General features: G+C 44.0%; 1 protein-coding gene across 1 annotated transcript; it reads left to right on the forward strand.

The window, feature by feature from the left end:
• The first annotated feature begins 1,600 nt into the window (after positions 1 to 1,600).
• Positions 1,601 to 18,509, forward strand: txnl1 (thioredoxin-like 1). The gene is made up of 8 exons (XM_029710528.1): positions 1,601 to 1,833; positions 2,778 to 2,874; positions 3,111 to 3,284; positions 7,202 to 7,324; positions 16,303 to 16,372; positions 16,607 to 16,779; positions 17,594 to 17,698; positions 17,991 to 18,509. The coding sequence occupies exons 1-8, from the start codon at positions 1,736 to 1,738 to the stop codon at positions 18,018 to 18,020; spliced, it is 870 nt and encodes a 289-aa protein (XP_029566388.1). The 5' UTR covers positions 1,601 to 1,735; the 3' UTR covers positions 18,021 to 18,509.
• The last annotated feature ends 3,035 nt before the right edge of the window (positions 18,510 to 21,544 follow it).

The raw sequence follows: 21,544 nt of genomic DNA on the forward strand, positions 1-21,544 counted from the left end.
TGATGCCCCATACTCAATGCCAATATATGAAACCCCCACCAGAACCACAGCCTAATTCATAACAAAGATGCCCTACAAATAACTTACGTCACTGGCTTGCTTTCCTTTTACATTAGTTGCAGGATCCTTTTTAAGGAAACTAGGGAATTTCAACAACTCCTGTCTTTCTCCTTGCCACCTCTTCTTCAATTCTTGGACCCTTGAGTCTGTGAAACCAAAACAACTTTTGAACAATGCAGGATGGTGATTGAAGGCATTCTCTTTCAAATTCTCTCTGATGTTACATTTACGTCATTTAGCAGACGCTCTTATCCAGAGCGACTTACAAATTGGTGCATTCACCTTATGATATCCAGTGGAACAACCACTTTACAATAGTACATCTATATATTTTTTTTTTGGGGGGGGGGGGGGGTAGAAGGATTACTATATCCTATCCCAGGTATTCCTTAAAGAGGTGGGGTTTCAGGTGTCTACGGAAGGTGGTGATTGACTCCGCTGTCCTATGTTCATTGGTCATTCATTTCAATGTATGTGAAATATATTTTCCCCCGAACATGAGAAACTATTTAAAACCCTATCATGACCTCAAAAAGTCTCAAGGTCAGACCAAATTAGTAAGGGCCTTTGATGGTCAAAATACATAGCTAGCAGTGGAGGCTGGTGGGAGAAGCTATAGGAGGACAGGCTCATTAATGGTTGGAATGGAAACATACGGAAACCAAATGCTTGACTCTATTCCATTGATTCCATTGCAGCTCCTATAGCTCCTCCAACCAGCCTCCACTGATAGCTAGCTAGCTAGCTAGATAGCCAAAGTCAACTTACCACCAGAGTCTTTGGAGTCGGTTGTTTTCGGAGGATCTGTTAGAATAGAATTAGAATGCTTAGACATGGAAAGCTAATGTTAGTTATGAGTAGCTAGCTAGAAAACTAATCTACGGTCAGCTTTGTCTTTGCAAAGACCCAAACATAGAAACAAAGATTCACCTCAATTAACACTATTTGACGCATCAAATAAACTTGTTGACCAATTATGCAGTTAAAAACATAAATAAGTGTGCAAAATGAACACTTGTCTCTCAAAGACATCGTTACAGTTTTAATAATGGCAGAACGTTAGCTAGTTGGCTATGTCTACTTACCCATCGCTCTCAGGTTCACGAAAACATTTGTTAACAATACAAGTGAAATTAATATTTTTGACACCATCTTGACAGTTATCAAAGCCACTGTAGAGATGTGTTGAGCAGCTTAGCTTTAGCTAACTAGGTTAGCTATGTTATGGGAAGAATACAGTGTTGCTCAGCTGGCTGTGTTGACTGAGAGACTAGGAAATAACAAAATTAAATTTAAAAATATAAAATCCGTTAATAATCCGTTCATTTATGAATGACAAGTCTCGTGTGGGACATTCCGATCCGAATATTTTCTCTAAATGTTCTGTAGACACTCGTATGTTCCTGGATCAGATGTATGGTAAAATATGTAATCAATAAGCTACCCGTTTAGTTTTTTAACCTGACCTCGGATCAGTTCTTATTTCAGCCAGTTGACCACGCCCTGCTTGGTTTTCATTGGTTAATGGCTAACTTTCGTCAAGGAACTCAAGAAAGTGTGTGATTCGAGAGACGAGTTGAGTTTGGACAGTGTGTATACACTACAGGTGACACTGTTTTGTATATAATCGGAAAAATAAATAATAAAATACATATTTACAACTGTATTCTGTAAAATGGTCGGGGTAAAAGTAATCGGGAATGATTCAGAATTCCAACCGGAGCTAGCAGCCGCCGGTTCGAGGCTTGCCGTAGTGAAGTTCACAATGGCAGGGTAAGGTTCAAAATATATTCCCAGGCCTTGGCTAGATGCTAGCATGCTAGACCGGATCGAAACTGAACTGGGTGATCCAATTTCATTGACAAATGTATAGTTACCTAGTAGGTCAACTGGTTTCGGATTTCGTAGTGTATCGGTTGTTGAATACTTTCAAACAAGCTACCTATTAAAAGCGTGAGAAATAACTCAAAAGACAACACCACGCTGTTAGCTACGCGAACGTTGGCTAACTAGCTAACGGTAGTTAGCCAGCTATGACTTAGCAATATCAGACAGGCTAAGATAGCAAGATAAGCTAACTCCACAGAGGAGTTGCGGTACTTGGCAACCCAGTAGTCTGATATTAGTTAGCAATAGAGTGAAATGTTTTCTGTATAATTTGTGGTACAACAATGTTAGCTAGCTAGCTAGCTAGCTATCTGGTGGTTTTGATAGGAATCTACAATGCATTTCCCAGTGAAATGGGGACACAGACATCTTTTAACTAGCGGGCTCCGAGGTGTATTCATTCCGCCAAACAGTTTGCAAACTGAAACGACAGTTTATATTGGACAGGGGTGTATTCATTACGCACATTCTGTTCCAAAACGTGCAACAGACACCGTTTACTCCAAATGGAAAACGCAAAAAAAAAAACAAGAGTTTCTATTGGACAAATTCATGTAGGCCCCTCCCCGTATTGTTCTGTTTGCTTCCGGTAAACGTTTTTGCTTTAATGAATACACCCCAGGTAGGCACCTTTTTGTTTGTTTCCGTTTAAGAAACGTTTTGCAACAGAAAAGCCTGAAGGAATAGACCCCTGGTGAAGAACACGTACTTGGCTACTATTTCAGCTTTAGTTAATCCATGTGTATGGTTGACAACTTTCGCTAACGTCAAAAATAACAACAACAGTAGTCGACAATACCAGCTTCATAATAAACTCCTTCTCTCCCCAGGTGTCGACCCTGTGTCAGAATATCCCCTGCTTTCAACGTGTTGAGTAACAAGTACCCACACGTGGTTTTTCTTGAAGTAGATGTACAAGTCTGTCAGGTGAGGTTCTTTTTGCATAAAGAGTTTTAATAATACAGCCTACTGTATCGTAATCGAAACACCAGGTACTCCGTTGTTCATGTTTTCATAGGAGACGCTGTAAACCAAAAAAATGATTTATAGCCTCAAACATGTCAACATCCTCATGTCATTCATTGAGCAATACAGATGAAGAAATCTAGTGCGTGTGGTTGGGCATGTGACTTCAATGTCAATCTCCCTCTTTTCTCTCTCAGGCAACGGCTGCCGCCAACAACATCTCTGCAACGCCAACATTTTTGTTTTTCCGTAACAAAGTGCGCGTTGACCTGTATCAGGGTGCAGATGCCTCAGGACTAGAGGAGAAGATCAAGCAGCATGTAGAAAATGACCCTGGAAGCAACGAGGACTCAGACATTCCCAAGGGATATGTGAGTATATGATGAATTGTATCACTCAGACATTCTGTCTACTTAAACTTCTGTGAATGATTGAAGCAAGGGGTCGAAGTTCTCTGTCACTGCAACACATTTCCGTCTTATGGATTCTGGAGAGGTTGTTTTTTGAGTTCAGTGTAGCAATTTACATCTCCAGGGGGTGTGGCTGGTTTGGAGATGGGATAGCCTTATACATATATTCCCAAATCAATAAATATATTAAAATCAGAAGTGTAGACCTTACTGTGAAATGCTTACTTACAAGCCCTTAACCAACAGTGCAGTTCAAGAAGAGTTATGAAAATATTTTCCAAATAAACAGAAGTAAAAAATAATGACAAAGTATACTGAACAAAAATATAAATGCAACATGCAACAATTTCAACAATTTTACTGAGTTCATATAAGGAACTCAAATCAATTTAAATAAATTCATTAGGCCATAATCTATGGATTTCACATGACTGGTCCGGGGTGCTGCCATGGGTGGGCCTGAGAGGGCATAGGCCCACCCACTTGGGAGCTAGGCCCGCCCACTGGGTAGCCTGGACCAGCCAATCAGAATGAGTTTTCCCCCACAAAAGGTCTTTATTACAAACAGAAATACTCCTCAGTTTCATCATTTGTCTGGGTGGCTGGTCTCAGACGATCCCGCAGGTGAAGAAGCTGGATGTGGTGGTTCTGGGCTGGCGTGGTTACACATGGTCTGCGGTTGTGAGACTGGTTGGACATACTGCCATGTTCTCTAAAACAACGTTGTAGGCTTAAGGTAGAGAAATGAACATTCAATTATCTGGCAACAGCTCTGGTGGACATTCATATAGTCAGCATGCCAATTGCACCCTCCCTCAACTTGAGACATCTGTGGCGTTGTGTGACAAAACTGCACATTTAGTGGCCTTCTTTCCAGCACAAGGTGCACCTGTGTAATAATCATGCTGTTTTAATCAGCTTCTTAATATGCCACACCTGTCAGGTGGATGGATTATTTGCAAGTGCTACTATTTTTGTAATGTTATTAAAACAAAATCATACAACCCCATAGTAGAATAGTTGACCTATTTACCTAGTCGGCTTGATGTGTGTTCAAAGCAAGATAAATCAAAAATACTCTTAAATATTCCTCTCCACGCACATTCAAGTTGTGAGACCCATAGCGAAGGAAACATGTATTCTTACAAGCAGTCAATGCACAACAATTCTTAATGCAATTACGGGGAAACTCTTTTGAAATCAGTTTTGGTTTGTTAAGAAAAAAAAGAGGGGCATCCCTGTTTTCCATTTCTACTACATTTATTTCACTACTTCTTCAATTCTGCAAGTGGGATCATCTTACAAAGACAGTGACAACCAGAGTTTCAAGAATGGCTTAGGAGCAACATTGATGGTAGTTTGCGAACTAAAGGCTCTTTTTGGTGAACGTCAGGAACCGAATCGGGTTTTTTGAAAGAGCCGTTCATTTGTCTCCCTGATCCGCATTCTGTTACTACTGCTTTATGTGCTCCAGCCAGAGATTATCCGAACTTCACAATACGCTTACAGATGACCGGGGGCAGCTCTAGCAGGGCAGAAATTTGACAAACTGACTTGTTGGAAAGATGCAAAAAGAGAACTTAAGAACGGGAAGCATAGAAATAGTGCATATAACAGCGCTTCTTAGACTTGCTTTCAATGAGTGACAGATCTATAACTCACGTTTCTATGTGAATTTGGTCAGGATCCCACAAAAAAAGTGACATATTGCAGCTTTAATAACAATCAGGATGCTGTGTCCAATGAGGTAAATGCAGATGGACAAACCCCAATGCTTCAGCCTATGTACATTTCATGGCCACTATGCTTCATCAGTTGGGCTATAGGTAATAATGCTTATTGCTAATAGCACATCTGATCCTATAGACCATAGGCTATGTGATCCAATATTTGAATAAAATAATTGTAACATATTTTTTGGGGGGGCTCATTACTGGAGATGGAAATTATTTACATTTACATTGTAGTCATTTAGCAGATGCTCTTATCCAGAGTGAAATTATATTTTATATACTTTTTTCCTTTTCATTTTAGAGTAGAATGTCCTTTTTAAAAAGTCTACAGAAATGAGCTTTTCAGTCCTTCTACAAAGAAATGATCCCATCGAGGACCTTTTATCCCCTAAGTAAGCAAAGCAAACTGCCTTGCTCAGGGGCAGAACAACAGATTTTTACCTTGTCAGCTTGGGGATTTGATCCAGCAACCTTTCGGTTACTGGCCCAATGCTCCTACCTGCCAGGTTACACAGGTGAAAGCTATGATCCCTTATTGATGTCACCTGTTAAATCCACTTCCAACAATGTAGATGAAGGGGAGGACAGAGGTTAAAGAAGGATTTTTAAGCCTTGAGACAATTGGTCCAGTGCTGCAAGGAAAGACCTAGTTAAGCTGCAGCTGGCCCAGAACAGAGTGGCACGTTTTGCTCTTCATTGTAATCAGAGGGCTGATATAAATACTATGCATGCCAGTCTCTCTTGGTTAAGAGTTGAGGAGAGACTGACAGCATCACCTCTTTTTATAAGAAACATTTAATGTGTTGAAAATCCCAAATTGTTTGCATAGTCAACTTACACACAGCTCTGACACACACACTTACCCCACCAGACATGCCACCAGGGGTCTTTTCACAGTCCTCAAATCCAGAACAAATTCAAGAAAGCGTACAGTATTATATAGAGCCCTTATTGCATGGGACTTCCTTCCATCTCATATTGCTTAAATAAACAGCAAACCTGGTTTCAAAAAACAGATAAAGCAACACCTCGCAGCACAACACCTCTCCCCTATTTGACATCAGGAAGGTTTTCCTAATGTTTGGTGTACTCAGTGTATAAGGGGCAATTCCACAGTAAGATAATGATGCTGAGACACCGATTGTTAACATTTTAAGTTACAATTTAGTCATTTAGCAGACGCTCTTATCCATAACGACTCACAGTAGCAATTAGGGTTCAGTGCCTGAACATCGACAGACCTAGTCGGCTTGGCGATTCATTTCAGCATCATTCTGTTTCCAGTGGAATTGCCCCATAACAGAGTGGATTCCAACTCAGAAGCTTCTGGACTGTAACACAGCGTACTGCAGAAGCTCCGTTAATACGACAGAGCCAAGCCAAGACAATTCTGGATCCAGTATGGCAGTACTTCTGGACAGATCTCTGATTAGCTCTGACTTTGCTGATAGTTAGTTTATTGAGGAAACATGTAGCTACTATTAGGGCTGAGATTATACCAGTATCGCCGTACAAAGCAGATTTCACTTCTTTAGGGAAATAGCACGTTGGAAACAAACGTCATTATGTTGTCAGAGACAGTCTTATTTATTTATTTTCCAAACTATAGCACAATATTTTACATACAGCAGGTTTTTAAAGGATCAAAGAGTTTGGTCTGCTTCGGGTTTTCATTTTTGCCAGTAAAAAAAACCCCATTGAGATACTGGTATCGTCCCGGCTCTAATTACTGTGACTTAGCTAGGTGGGACAACCACATATCTATCTTTTAAGATGAATGCACTTAAACACCGTCAGTCGCTCTGGATAAGAACGTCTGCTTAAATGGCTCAAATCTAAACGTCACAGAAAAGACAGAAGCAGAGCTAACTATCCACTACAAAAGGATACTCCATTTCTCTAAAGCAAAGTTAACATTTCAGGTGGGGCTGCTGCATGCTGTGAAGCTGCTCTTGTGTTTGTAATGTGGACTTAACATGGGCTTGTAATGTGGACTTAACATGGGCTTGTAATGTGGACTTAACATGGGCTTGTAATGTGGACTTAACATGGGCTTGTAATGTGGACTAAACATGGCCTTGTAATGTGGACTTAACATGGGCTTGCCTTGTCTGAATCATTTTGATACTGTGTCTGTGTGTTCAGATGGACCTGATGCCGTTTGTGAACAAAGCTGGCTGTGAGTGTCTAAATGAGAGCGACGAAAGCGGCTTTGACAACTGCTTAGTCAAGGACACCACCTACCTGGAATCTGACTGTGATGAGCAGGTGAGTCTGAGGATAGATCGCCATCAGCGTCTCCTTCATTAGTTCAGAGCGGTCTGAATGTGTTGGAAATAGTTCACTTCAGTGTGGGTACTTTCTAGTTTTACAGTTTAGAACCCTGCATCTGTTGTCCTTTCTCACTCACCTGGTTAAAACAATGTCTTGTCTGTTGGGTTACTTTTTCATATGTATGCTTTAGAGGTCAACCGATTATGAGTTTTCGATGCCGATTATTGGAGGGCCCCCAAAAAAATCCGATGCCGATTAATTGGCCGATTTTTACTTATAATTTTTATTTTTTATTTGTAGTAATAACAATTACAACAATACTGAATGAACACTTTTAATTTTAACTTATCATCAATAAAATCAATTTAGCCTCAAATAAATAATGAAACATGTTCAATTTGGTTTACATAATGCAAAAACAAAGTGTTGGAGAAGAAAGTAAAAGTGCAATATGTGCTATGTAAGAAAGCTAACGTTTAAGTTCCTCGCTCAGAACATGAGAACATATGAAAGCTGGTGGTTCCTTTTAACATGAGTCTTCACTATTCCCAGGTAAGAGGTTTTAGGTTGTAGTTATTATAGGAATTATAGGACTATTTCTCTCTATACGATTTGTATTTCATATACCTTTGACTATTGGATGTTCTTATAGGCACTTTAGTATTGCCAGTGTAACAGTATAGCTTCCGTCCCTCTCCTCGCTCCTACTTGGGCTCGAACCAGGAACACATCGACAACAGCCACCCTTGAAGCAGCGTTACCCATCGCTCCACAAAAGCCGCGGCCCTTGCAGAGCAAGGGGAACAACTACTTCGAGGTCTCAGAGCGAGTGCCGTCACCGATTGAAACTCCATTAGCGCGCACCCCGCTAACTAGCTAGCCATTTTACATCGGTTACACCAGCCTAATCTCGGGAGTTGATAGGCTTAAAGTCATAAACAGCTCAATGCTTGAAGCACAGGAAAGATCTGCTGGCAAACACACAAAAGTGCTGTTTGAATGAATGCTTACTAGCCTGCTGCTGCCTACCACCGCTCAGTCAGACTGCTCTATCAAATATCAAATCATAGACTTAATTATAACATAATAACACACAGAAATACGAGCCGTAGGTCATTAATATGGTCGAATCCGGAAACTATCATCTCGAAAACAAAACGTTTTTCCTTTCAGTGAAATACGGAATCGTTCCGTATTTTATCTAACGGATGACATCCCTAAGTCTAAATATTCCTGTTACATTGTACAACCTTCAATGTTATGTCATAATTATGTAAAATTCTGGCAAATTAGTTCGCAACGAGCCAGGCGGCCCAAACTGTTGCATTTACCCTGACTCTGCATGCAATGAACGCAAGAGAAGTGACACCATTTCCCTAGTTTAATATTGCCTGCTAACCTGGATTTCTTTTAACTAAATATGCAGGTTTAAAAAAATAGACCTCTTTGTATTGATTTTAAGAAAGGCATTGATGTTTATGGTTAGGTACATTCGTGCAACAATTGTGCTTTTTTCGCAAATGAGCTTTTCTTAAGTCATCCCACGTTTGGCGAAGTTGGTCTTCACACAGTTCGCAACGAGCGAGGCGGCCCAAACTGCTGCATATAGCCTGACTCTGTTACACAGAACGCAAGAGAAGTGACACAATTTCCCTAGTTAAAATACATTTATGTTAGCAGGCAATATTAACTAAATATGCAGGTTTAAAAATATATACTTGTGTATTGATTTTAAGAAAGGCGTTGATGTTTATGGTTAGGTACACATTGGTGCAACGACAGTGCTTTTTTTTGCGCATGTGCTTGTTAAATAACCGTTTGTCGAAGTAGGCTGTGATTCCATGATAAATTAACAGGCACCGCATCGATTACATGCAGCGCAGGACAAGCTAGATAAACTAGTAATATCATCAACCATGTGTAGTTAACTAGTGATTATGTTAAGATTGATTGTTTTTTATAAGATGCGTTTAATGCTAGCTAGCAACTTACCTTGGCTCCTTGCTGCACTCGCGTAACAGGTAGTCAGCCTGCCACGCAGTCTCCTCGTGGAGTGCAATGTAATCGGCCATGATTGGTGTCCAAAAATGCCGATTACCGATTGTTATGAAAACTTGAAATCGGCCCTAATTAATCGGTCGACCTCTAGTATGCTTCTCCTGGCTGGTGTTACCTCATTCCAACCTGCAGGGTAAACAGTCTTCCTGGCTGGTGTTACCTCATTCCAACCTGCAGGGTAAACAGTCTTCCTGGCTGGTGTTACCTCATTCCAACCTGCAGGGTAAACAGTCTTCCTGGCTGGTGTTACCTCATTCCAACCTGCAGGGTAAACAGTCTTCCTGGCTGGTGTTACCTCATTCCAACCTGCAGGGTAAACAGTCTTCCTGGCTGGTGTCACCTCATTCCAACCTGCAGGGTAAACAGTCTTCCTGGCTGGTGTTACCTCATTCCAACCTGCAGGTTAAACAGTCTTCCTGGCTGGTGTTACCTCATTCCAACCTGCAGGGTAAACAGTCTTCCTGGCTGGTGTTACCTCATTCCAACCTGCAGGGTAAACAGTCTTCCTGGCTGGTGTCACCTCAGGCCAACCTGCAGGGTAAACAGTCTTCCTGGCTGGTGTCACCTCAGGCCAACCTGCAGGGTAAACAGTCTTCCTGGCTGGTGTTACCTCATTTCAACCTGCAGGGTAAACAGTCTTCCTGGCTGGTGTTACCTCATGCCAACCTGTAGGGTAAACAGTCTTCCTGGCTGGTGTTACCTCATTCCAACCTGCAGGGTAAACAGTCTTCCTGGCTGGTGTTACCTCATTCCAACCTTCAGGGTAAACAGTCTTCCTGGCTGGTGTTACCTCATTCCAACCTGCAGGGTAAACAGTCTTCCTGGCTGGTGTTACCTCATTTCAACCTGCAGGGTAAACAGTCTTCCTGGCTGGTGTTACCTCAGGCCAACCTGTAGGGTAAACAGTCTTCCTGGCTGGTGTTACCTCATTCCAACCTGCAGGGTAAACAGTCTTCCTGGCTGGTGTTACCTCATTCCAACCTTCAGGGTAAACAGTCTTCCTGGCTGGTGTTACCTCAGGCCAACCTGTAGGGTAAACAGTCTTCCTGGCTGGTGTCACCTCATTCAAACCTGCAGGGTAAACAGTCTTCCTGGCTGGTGTTACCTCATTCCAATCTGTAGGGTAAACAGTCTTCCTGGCTGGTGTTACCTCATTCCAACCTGTAGGGTAAACAGTCTTCCTGGCTGGTGTCACCTCATTCCAACCTGCAGGGTAAACAGTCTTCCTGGCTGGTGTCACCTCATTCCAACCTGCAGGGTAAACAGTCTTCCTGGCTGGTGTCACCTCATTCCAACCTGCAGGTTAAACAGTCTTCCTTGCTGGTGTTACCTCATTCCAATCTGTAGGGTAAACAGTCTTCCTGGCTGGTGTTACCTCATTCCAACCTGCAGGGTAAACAGTCTTCCTGGCTGGTGTTACCTCATTCCAACCTGTAGGGTGAACAGTCTTCCTGGCTGGTGTTACCTCATTCCAACCTGCAGGGTAAACAGTCTTCCTGGCTGGTGTTACCTCATTCCAACCTGCAGGGTAAACAGTCTTCCTGGCTGGTGTTACCTCATTCCAACCTGCAGGTTAAACAGTCTTCCTGGCTGGCGTCACCTCATTCCAACCTGCAGGTTAAACCGTCTTCCTGGCTGGTGTTACCTCATTCCAACCTGCAGGTTAAACCGTCTTCCTAGCTGGTGTTACCTCATTCCAACCTGCAGGTTAAACCGTCTTCCTAGCTGGTGTTACCTCATTCCAACCTGCAGGGTAAACAGTCTTCCTGACTCGTGTTACCTCATTCCAACCTGCAGGGTAAACAGTCTTCCTGGCTGGTGTTACCTCAGGCCAACCTGTAGGGTAAACAGTCTTCCTGGCTGGTGTCACCTCATTCCAACCTGCAGGGTAAACAGTCTTCCTGGCTGGTGTCACCTCATTCCAACCTGCAGGGTAAACAGTCTTCCTGGCTGGTGTTACCTCATTCCAACCTGCAGGGTAAACAGTCTTCCTGACTGGTGTTACCTCATTCCAACCTGCAGGGTAAACAGTCTTCCTGACTGGTGTTACCTCATTCCAACCTGCAGGGTAAACAGTCTTCCTGGCTGGTGTTACCTCAGGCCAACCTGTAGGGTAAACAGTCTTCCTGGCTGGTGTCACCTCATTCCAACCTGCAGGTTAAACAGTCTTCCTGGCTGGTGTCACCTCATTCCAACCTGCAGGGTAAACAGTCTTCCTGGCTGGTGTTACCTCATTCCAACCTGCAGGGTAAACAGTCTTCCTGGCTGGTGTCACCTCATTCCAACCTGCAGGGTAAACAGTCTTCCTGGCTGGTGTTACCTCATTCCAACCTGCAGGGTAAACAGTCTTCCTGGCTGGTGTCACCTCAGGCCAACCTGCAGGGTAAACAGTCTTCCTGGCTGGTGTCACCTCAGGCCAACCTGCAGGGTAAACAGTCTTCCTGGCTGGTGTTACCTCATTTCAACCTGCAGGGTAAACAGTCTTCCTGGCTGGTGTTACCTCATGCCAACCTGTAGGGTAAACAGTCTTCCTGGCTGGTGTTACCTCATTCCAACCTGCAGGGTAAACAGTCTTCCTGGCTGGTGTTACCTCATTCCAACCTTCAGGGTAAACAGTCTTCCTGGCTGGTGTTACCTCATTCCAACCTGCAGGGTAAACAGTCTTCCTGGCTGGTGTTATCTCATTCCAACCTGCAGGGTAAACAGTCTTCCTGGCTGGTGTTACCTCATTTCAACCTGCAAGGTAAACAGTCTTCCTGGCTGGTGTTACCTCAGGCCAACCTGTAGGGTAAACAGTCTTCCTGGCTGGTGTTACCTCATTCCAACCTGCAGGGTAAACAGTCTTCCTGGCTGGTGTTACCTCATTCCAACCTTCAGGGTAAACAGTCTTCCTGGCTGGTGTTACCTCATTCCAACCTGCAGAGTAAACAGTCTTCCTGGCTGGTGTTACCTCAGGCCAACCTGCAGGGTAAACAGTCTTCCTGGCTGGTGTTACCTCATTCCAACCTGCAGGGTAAACAGTCTTCCTGGCTGGTGTTACCTCAGGCCAACCTGTAGGGTAAACAGTCTTCCTGGCTGGTGTTACCTCAGGCCAACCTGTAGGGTAAACAGTCTTCCTGGCTGGTGTCACCTCATTCCAACCTGCAGGTTAAACAGTCTTCCTGGCTGGTGTTACCTCATTCCAACCTGCAGGGTAAACAGTCTTCCTGGCTGGTGTCACCTCATTCCAACCTGCAGGGTAAACAGTCTTCCTGGCTGGTGTTACCTCATTCCAACCTGCAGGGTAAACAGTCTTCCTGGCTGGTGTCACCTCATTCCAACCTGCAGGGTAAACAGTCTTCCTGGCTGGTGTTACCTCATTCCAACCTGCAGGTTAAACAGTCTTCCTGGCTGGTGTTACCTCATTCCAACCTGCAGGGTAAACAGTCTTCCTGGCTGGTGTTACCTCATTCCAACCTGCAGGGTAAACAGTCTTCCTGGCTGGTGTCACCTCAGGCCAACCTGCAGGGTAAACAGTCTTCCTGGCTGGTGTCACCTCAGGCCAACCTGCAGGGTAAACAGTCCTCCTGGCTGGTGTTACCTCATTTCAACCTGCAGGGTAAACAGTCTTCCTGGCTGGTGTTACCTCATGCCAACCTGTAGGGTAAACAGTCTTCCTGGCTGGTGTTACCTCATTCCAACCTGCAGGGTAAACAGTCTTCCTGGCTGGTGTTACCTCATTCCAACCTTCAGGGTAAACAGTCTTCCTGGCTGGTGTTACCTCATTCCAACCTGCAGGGTAAACAGTCTTCCTGGCTGGTGTTATCTCATTCCAACCTGCAGCGTAAACAGTCTTCCTGGCTGGTGTTACCTCATTTCAACCTGCAGGGTAAACAGTCTTCCTGGCTGGTGTTACCTCAGGCCAACCTGTAGGGTAAACAGTCTTCCTGGCTGGTGTTACCTCATTCCAACCTGCAGGGTAAACAGTCTTCCTGGCTGGTGTTAGCTCATTCCAACCTTCAGGGTAAACAGTCTTCCTGGCTGGTGTTACCTCATTCCAACCTGCAGAGTAAACAGTCTTCCTGGCTGGTGTTATCTCAGGCCAACCTGCAGGGTAAACAGTCTTCCTGGCTGGTGTTACCTCATTCCAACCTGCAGGGTAAACAGTCTTCCTGGCTGGTGTTACCTCAGGCCAACCTGTAGGGTAAACAGTCTTCCTGGCTGGTGTCACCTCATTCAAACCTGCAGGGTAAACAGTCTTCCTGGCTGGTGTTACCTCATTCCAATCTGTAGGGTAAACAGTCTTCCTGGCTGGTGTTACCTCATTCCAACCTGTAGGGTAAACAGTCTTCCTGGCTGGTGTCACCTCATTCCAACCTGCAGGGTAAACAGTCTTCCTGGCTGGTGTCACCTCATTCCAACCTGCAGGGTAAACAGTCTTCCTGGCTGGTGTCACCTCATTCCAACCTGCAGGTTAAACAGTCTTCCTGGCTGGTGTTACCTCATTCCAATCTGTAGGGTAAACAGTCTTCCTGGCTGGTGTTACCTCATTCCAACCTGCAGGGTAAACAGTCTTCCTGGCTGGTGTTACCTCATTCCAACCTGTAGGGTGAACAGTCTTCCTTGCTGGTGTTACCTCATTCCAACCTGCAGGGTAAACAGTCTTCCTGGCTGGTGTTACCTCATTCCAACCTGCAGGGTAAACAGTCTTCCTGGCTGGTGTTACCTCATTCCAACCTGCAGGTTAAACAGTCTTCCTGGCTGGCGTCACCTCATTCCAACCTGCAGGTTAAACCGTCTTCCTGGCTGGTGTTACCTCATTCCAACCTGCAGGTTAAACCGTCTTCCTAGCTGGTGTTACCTCATTCCAACCTGCAGGTTAAACCGTCTTCCTAGCTGGTGTTACCTCATTCCAACCTGCAGGGTAAACAGTCTTCCTGACTCGTGTTACCTCATTCCAACCTGCAGGGTAAACAGTCTTCCTGGCTGGTGTTACCTCAGGCCAACCTGTAGGGTAAACAGTCTTCCTGGCTGGTGTCACCTCATTCCAACCTGCAGGGTAAACAGTCTTCCTGGCTGGTGTCACCTCATTCCAACCTGGCAGGGTAAACAGTCTTCCTGGCTGGTGTTACCTCATTCCAACCTGCCGGGTAAACAGTCTTCCTGGCTGGTGTTACCTCATTCCAACCTGCAGGGTAAACAGTCTTCCTGGCTGGTGTTACCTCATTCCAACCTGCAGGGTAAACAGTCTTCCTGACTGGTGTTACCTCATTCCAACCTGCAGGGTAAACAGTCTTCCTGACTGGTGTTACCTCATTCCAACCTGCAGGGTAAACAGTCTTCCTGGCTGGTGTTACCTCAGGCCAACCTGTAGGGTAAACAGTCTTCCTGGCTGGTGTCACCTCATTCCAACCTGCAGGTTAAACAGTCTTCCTGGCTGGTGTTACCTCATTCCAACCTGCAGGGTAAACAGTCTTCCTGGCTGGTGTCATCTCATTCCAACCTGCAGGGTAAACAGTCTTCCTGGCTGGTGTTACCTCATTCCAACCTGCAGGGTAAACAGTCTTCCTGGCTGGTGTTACCTCAGGCCAACCTGTAGGGTAAACAGTCTTCCTGGCTGGTGTCACCTCATTCCAACCTGCAGGTTAAACAGTCTTCCTGGCTGGTGTTACCTCATTCCAACCTGCAGGGTAAACAGTCTTCCTGACTGGTGTCACCTCATTCCAACCTGCAGGGTAAACAGTCTTCCTGGCTGGTGTCACCTCATTCCAACCTGCAGGGTAAACAGTCTTCCTGGCTGGTGTCACCTCATTCCAACCTGCAGGGTAAACAGTCTTCCTGGCTGGTGTTACCTCATTCCAACCTGCAGGGTAAACAGTCTTCCTGGCTGGTGTCACCTCATTCCAACCTGCAGGGTAAACAGTCTTCCTGGCTGGTGTTACCTCATTCCAACCTGCAGGGTAAACAGTCTTCCTGGCTGGTGTTACCTCAGGCCAACCTGTAGGGTAAACAGTCTTCCTGGCTGGTGTTACCTCATTCCAACCTGCAGGGTAAACAGTATTCCTGGCTGGTGTTACCTCATTCCAACCTGCAGGGTAAACAGTCTTCCTGGCTGGTGTTACCTCATTCCAACCTGCAGGGTAAACAGTCTTCCTGACTGGTGTTACCTCATTCCAACCTGCAGGGTAAACAGTCTTCCTGTGACTGGTGTTACCTCATTCCAACCTGCAGGGTAAACAGTCTTCCTGGCTGGTGTTACCTCAGGCCAACCTGTAGGGTAAACAGTCTTCCTGGCTGGTGTCACCTCATTCCAACCTGCAGGTTAAACAGTCTTCCTGGCTGGTGTTACCTCATTCCAACCTGCAGGGTAAACAGTCTTCCTGGCTGGTGTCACCTCATTCCAACCTGCAGGGTAAACAGTCTTCCTGGCTGGTGTTACCTCATTCCAACCTGCAGGGTAAACAGTCTTCCTGGCTGGTGTTACCTCATTCCAACCTGCAGGGTAAACAGTCTTCCTGGCTGGTGTTACCTCATTCCAACCTGCAGGGTAAACAGTCTTCCTGGCTGGTGTTACCTCAGGCCAACCTGTAGGGTAAACAGTCTTCCTGGCTGGTGTTACCTCATTCCAACCTGCAGGGTAAACAGTATTCCTGGCTGGTGTTACCTCATTCCAACCTGCAGGGTAAACAGTCTTCCTGGCTGGTGTCACCTCATTCCAACCTGCAGGGTAAACAGTCTTCCTGGCTGGTGTTACCTCAGGCCAACCTGTAGGGTAAACAGTCTTCCTGGCTGGTGTCACCTCATTCCAACCTGCAGGTTAAACAGTCTTCCTGGCTGGTGTTACCTCATTCCAACCTGCAGGTTAAACCGTCTTAGTAGATTTACGTGTCTGTGTAGTTATACTCCTCACTTAACCCATATTTTCACTCCTTCAGCTCCTCGTTACGATGGCCTTTAACCAACCCGTCAAGCTGTACTCAATGAAGCTGCAGTCCTCTGACTTCGGTGAGTCCTTACTCTTCCTGGGTGCACATAAATGTTTCTCCGTTCCTAGTAAAACACCCGTACTAGTCTAATTTTATTCAAGAAAAGCATTTGAAATATCATCCTTTGCCCATTGAGTAGATTTTGGTGTTTTATTGGAATGATCACAGTGATGTGTTGGGTTGAGTTCCCATGATAGCTTGGGTTGCCTCGTTGTCTCATACATTCTGTACGTCCCTTTTCTCCCTCCACCAGCCCAGGCACCAAAGTGTGTGAAGATCTTCATTAACCTGCCTCGCTCCATGGACTTTGACGATGCCGAGCGGAGCGAAGCCACCCAGACCCTGGACCTGGCAGAGGAGGACTTCAAGGACGACGGGTTGATTCCACTGAGATACGTCAAGTTCCAGAACGTTCAGAGCGTCACCGTAAGTAGCAACTGTTTTGAAGGTGTTACATTGTGATATAGTTTTGAAATGATCGGCAAAGGTACTTGGAGTTCAATGCACTGCTCGTTCATGAGAGCATCTGCGAACTGACTACTTCGATATCATTTATGGTTATGTTTTATGTTGTCTCCAGTGTAACTATATTATATATATATATTATATATTTATATATACATATATATATATAATATATATATATATATTATATATATATTTATATATATATTATATATATTATATATATATATATATATATTTTATATATATATATATATATATTTATATTATATATATTATTATATATATATATATATATATATCGCTTTCTTGGACAGGGCTCACTTGAAAAAGAGATGTACGTTCTCTTCTTAAATAACAGATGAATAAAAAAGAAATATATATATATATATATATATATATATATGTATATGTAGTTTAAGCCTTTCAGGAAATTCCTTTCACTTGTCCCGTTCTTAACTCTGTTTTTGATGTAGGAGAGGGAGGAAACCACTTTTAACTATTGAGATGTAGCCCTGGTGTAATTAGTTATGTAAATATAGGACAATGCTGTCATCTAGTGGCAATACTTTCCTCTCCTGTTCAACTGCAGTTTATTACTCTAGCTGTGATATAAATAATCTATCTTAATAATGCTTATAAGGTGTTGCAATACTTCTTGATTTGCAATTTAGGTTCCAACCAACCAACCGTGCGTGAAATCCTTTATTTTCTACCGGTTGTGTCCCCTGTAATGATATATAATCTGTAAGTTGTTCCGTTTTTGTTCTAACAGATGTTTGTGAAGAACAACCAAGGGGATGAAGAGACGACTAAAATCAATTACCTTACTTTTATTGGAACCCCTGTACAGGCAACGAACATGAATGAATTCAAACGGGTGAGTTCTGGCCTCTACCAACAGCTATCGTAGTATTTCATGTTAGATGGAACCGGTATATTAAAGTATGTTCACAATGTCCTTGTCGAGATTGTATGAGATCTGCAATATATATATATATATATATGGTTTTTATCTGAAACTAGTCTGTTTTTTGGAAACACATTGTTGGGATTTTTTTTTTGAATATTCGTATGAAAATCTCTAGAACAATTGGATAGAAACTTTTTTATAGTTTTAATTGTTTGCATTTTTTTTTTCTCTCCACATGGCTGTGTTTTTGTTTGACTAGGTTGTGGGCAAGAAAGGAGAGAGTCACTGAAGAAGGTGGAGAGGAGAGGAGAGGAGAGGAGAGGAGAGGAGAGGAGAGGAGAGGAGAGGAGAGGAGAGGAGAGGAATGGCCATATTTCTGCGGTTGATCCCTGTCTTTCTGCCAAAGCTGCTGGATGGGTCCGGGTCAGAGTCAGCTCTACTGTAATACAACACTGACAACCAACGATGTGTCCCAAATGGCAACATATTCCCTTTTATATATAGTGCACTGCTTTTGACCCTTTATACTACAATACATTTTGTTGGACCTGGTATTCATCCTGAAGTTAGGGCTTTGATCCAGGATCCAAAGACATGTCTGAGATCTAAAGTAGTGCACTATATAGGGAATAGGGTGCCGTTTTGGATGTGAAAGTCTATGAGCTGTCGTCCATGTCCGCCAGTGAAATTACCAAGATGAGGCATCTCAATCAATTCATTCAAACATTTTTATTGTAATTCAGACAAACACTGTAAATAAAAACACAATCCAAAAAGGCTTGTTGGTATTTGATGTCTCTTGAATTTAATAACGAAAGTAAGGTTGCTCCACACCACCTCACAAAGACAAGGAAAAGAGATCTCTGACACCCAAGGTTCCCTCAAATTTTCAGCGCTGACCAAATTTCAGGTCTGCTGAGTCAAACTTGAAAGTTGTGAAAATTCTGTACAACTTCCAGTGCATGTTTACTGTGAACACTGAAACTACCTGCTCTAAGTTCCAGTTTTCCTGTGAACACTGAGGCTGTACCCACTTTAAGTTACAGTTTTACTGTGAACACTGAAACTACCCGCTTTAAGTTTCAGTTTTAACAGTGGCCATGTAGGCTACTGTGACTATTTGATCATAATGTAGGCCTATCAGAGTGGCCTACCATCAAAAACAATGGAGAAAACGCATCCCATAATATTTTAACACGGAAATAGCTGTTCTATCATTCAGCCTACAGTAGCAGCCAATGTGTGGTATTCAATGTAGGACTACATTCCATGAGACTTTTGAAAATAAACACGCAGGGCTTGACATGAACCTGTTTATCCGCTTGTCCTTCAGACAAGGAGGTGACTGAAAATGTTGTGTTGTTTGATGCAAGAAACCACTTTTACAAAATAAAATGCATTATTATTCCCATACCATTATTACAGAGAATCAGACAAATTATTCTACCCTCTTCCTATTGGCTACTTAGCCTTGAATAAGCTGTCTCAAAATGCAACACTGCCACTTTAAGACAAAAATAAAGCTCTTTACCTGACTGGCTTTTCAAAGATGTCTAGAAATGAACACGTTTTGTGCTCTTGTAAATCAAATCGAACTGTATTTCACACATGCGCCGAATAGAAAAAGTGTAGAACTTACCGTGAAATGCTTACAAGCCCTTAACCAGCAATGTAGTTCAAGAATATTTACTAAATAAACTAAATAATAAAAAAGTAACACCATAACAATAACGAGGCTTTATACAGGGGGTACCGGTACCGAGTCAGTGTGTGGGGGTACAGGTTAGTTGAGGTCATTTGTACATGTAGGTAGGGGTGAAGTGACTATGCATAGATAATAAACAGCGAGTAGCAGCAGTGTACAAACAAATGGGGGGGTCAATGTAAATAGTCCGGTGGCCATTATATAGGTCCTGGATGGCAGGATGCTTGGCCCCAGTGATGTACTGGGCTGTACGCACTACCCTCTGTAGTGTCTTACGGTCAGATGCCGAGCAGTTGCAATACCAGGCGGTGATGCAACCGATCAGGATGCTCTCGATGGTGCAGCTGTAGAACCTTTTGAGCATCTGTGGACACATACCAAATCTTTTCAGTCTCCTGAGGGTGAATAGGTTTTGTCGTGCCCTCTTCACCACTGTCTTGGTGTGTTTGGACCATGATAGTTCATTGGTGATGTGGACACCAAGGAACTTGAAACTCTAGACCCGCTCCACTACAGCCCTGTCGATGTTAATGGGGGCCTGTTCTGCCTGCCTTTTCCTGTAGTCCACTATCAGCTCCTTTGTCTTGCTCACATTGAGGGACAGGTTGTTGACCTGGCACCACCCGGCCAGGTCTCTGACCTCCTCCCTATAGGCTGTCTCATCGTTGTCGGTGATCAGGCCTACCACTGTTGTGTCATCAGCAAACTTCATGATGGTGTTGGAGTCGTGTTTGGCCATGCAGTCGTGGTTGAACAGGGAGTACAGGAGGGGATAAAGTACACACCCCTGAGGGGCCCCAGTGTTGAGGATCACTGTGGCAGACGTGTTGTTGCCTACCCTTACCACCTGGGGGTGGCACATCAGGAAGTCCAGGATCTAGTTGCAGAGGGAGGTGTTTAGTCCCAGGGTCCTTAGCTTAGTGAAGAGTTTTGTGGGCACTATGACTACAGCTCAGTGTTCAACACCAATGAACAGCATTCTCACATAGGTGTTCCTTTTGTCCAGGTGGGAAAGGGCAGTGTGGAGTGCAATTGAGATTGCATCATCTGTGGATCTGTTGCAGAGGTATGCGAATTGGAGTGGGTCTAGGGTTTCTGGGATGATGGTGTTGATGTGAGCCATGACCAGTCTTTCAAAGCACTTCATGGCTACGGACGTGAGTGCTACGGGTCGGTAATCATTTAGGCAGGTTACCTTCGCTTCCCTGGGCACAGGGACTATGGTGGTCTGCTTGAAACACGTAGGTATTACAGACTTAGTCAGGGAGAGGTTGAAAATGTCAGTGAGGACACTTGCCAGTTGGTCCGTGCATGCTTTGAGTACACGTCCTGCTAATCCGTCTGGCCCCGCGGCTTTGTGAATGTTGACCTTTTTAAAGGTCTTGCTCACATCAGCTACCGAGAGCGTTGTCACAGTCATCCAGAACAGCTGGTGCTCTCGTGCATGCTTCAGTGTTGCTCGCCTCGAAGCGAGCATAAAAGGCATTTAGCTCGTCTGGTAGGCTCGTGTCACTGGGCAGCTTGCATCTGGGTTTCCCTTTGTAGTCCGTAATAGTTTTCAAGCCCTCCGATGAGCGTCAGAGCCGGTGTAGTAGGATTCAATCTTATTTCTGATGTCCAGAAGTTATTTTCGGTCATAAGAGACGGTAGCAGCAACATTATGTACAAAATAAGTAAAAAAAAAACATGTTACAAACAAGGGAAAAAAACTAACAAAATAGCACAATTGGTTAGGAGCATGTAAATGTTCGCCATCCTCTTCGGCGCCATCTTAACGATGTAGGAAGCAATCACTCCCTTATTGCTGACGACTAATGATCTATAACCAGGCTAATAATTCACTAACTAGGATATGAACTAAATATGCACACGTGGCTAAATGCAGCTCTCACTTTGATCTCAAAACAAATACATTTTCTCAAGACCACTCATTCTGTAAACACAGTCCAGTTCAAAGTAAATGGCACAGATCCATATATGGCAATGGTCTATTTGCATATAGGTCCTACTGCAGCTCTGATTGGTTATGCCTCACCGGCTCACCAATAGAATCCAACTCATGATGTGTTCTGCCTACAACAAAATCTCTTGCATAGTTTGTTTTGTTT

This window comes from Salmo trutta, chromosome 23 (genome assembly GCF_901001165.1).
Source record: "Salmo trutta chromosome 23, fSalTru1.1, whole genome shotgun sequence".
In the NCBI taxonomy this organism is placed as follows: Eukaryota; Metazoa; Chordata; class Actinopteri; order Salmoniformes; family Salmonidae; genus Salmo; species Salmo trutta.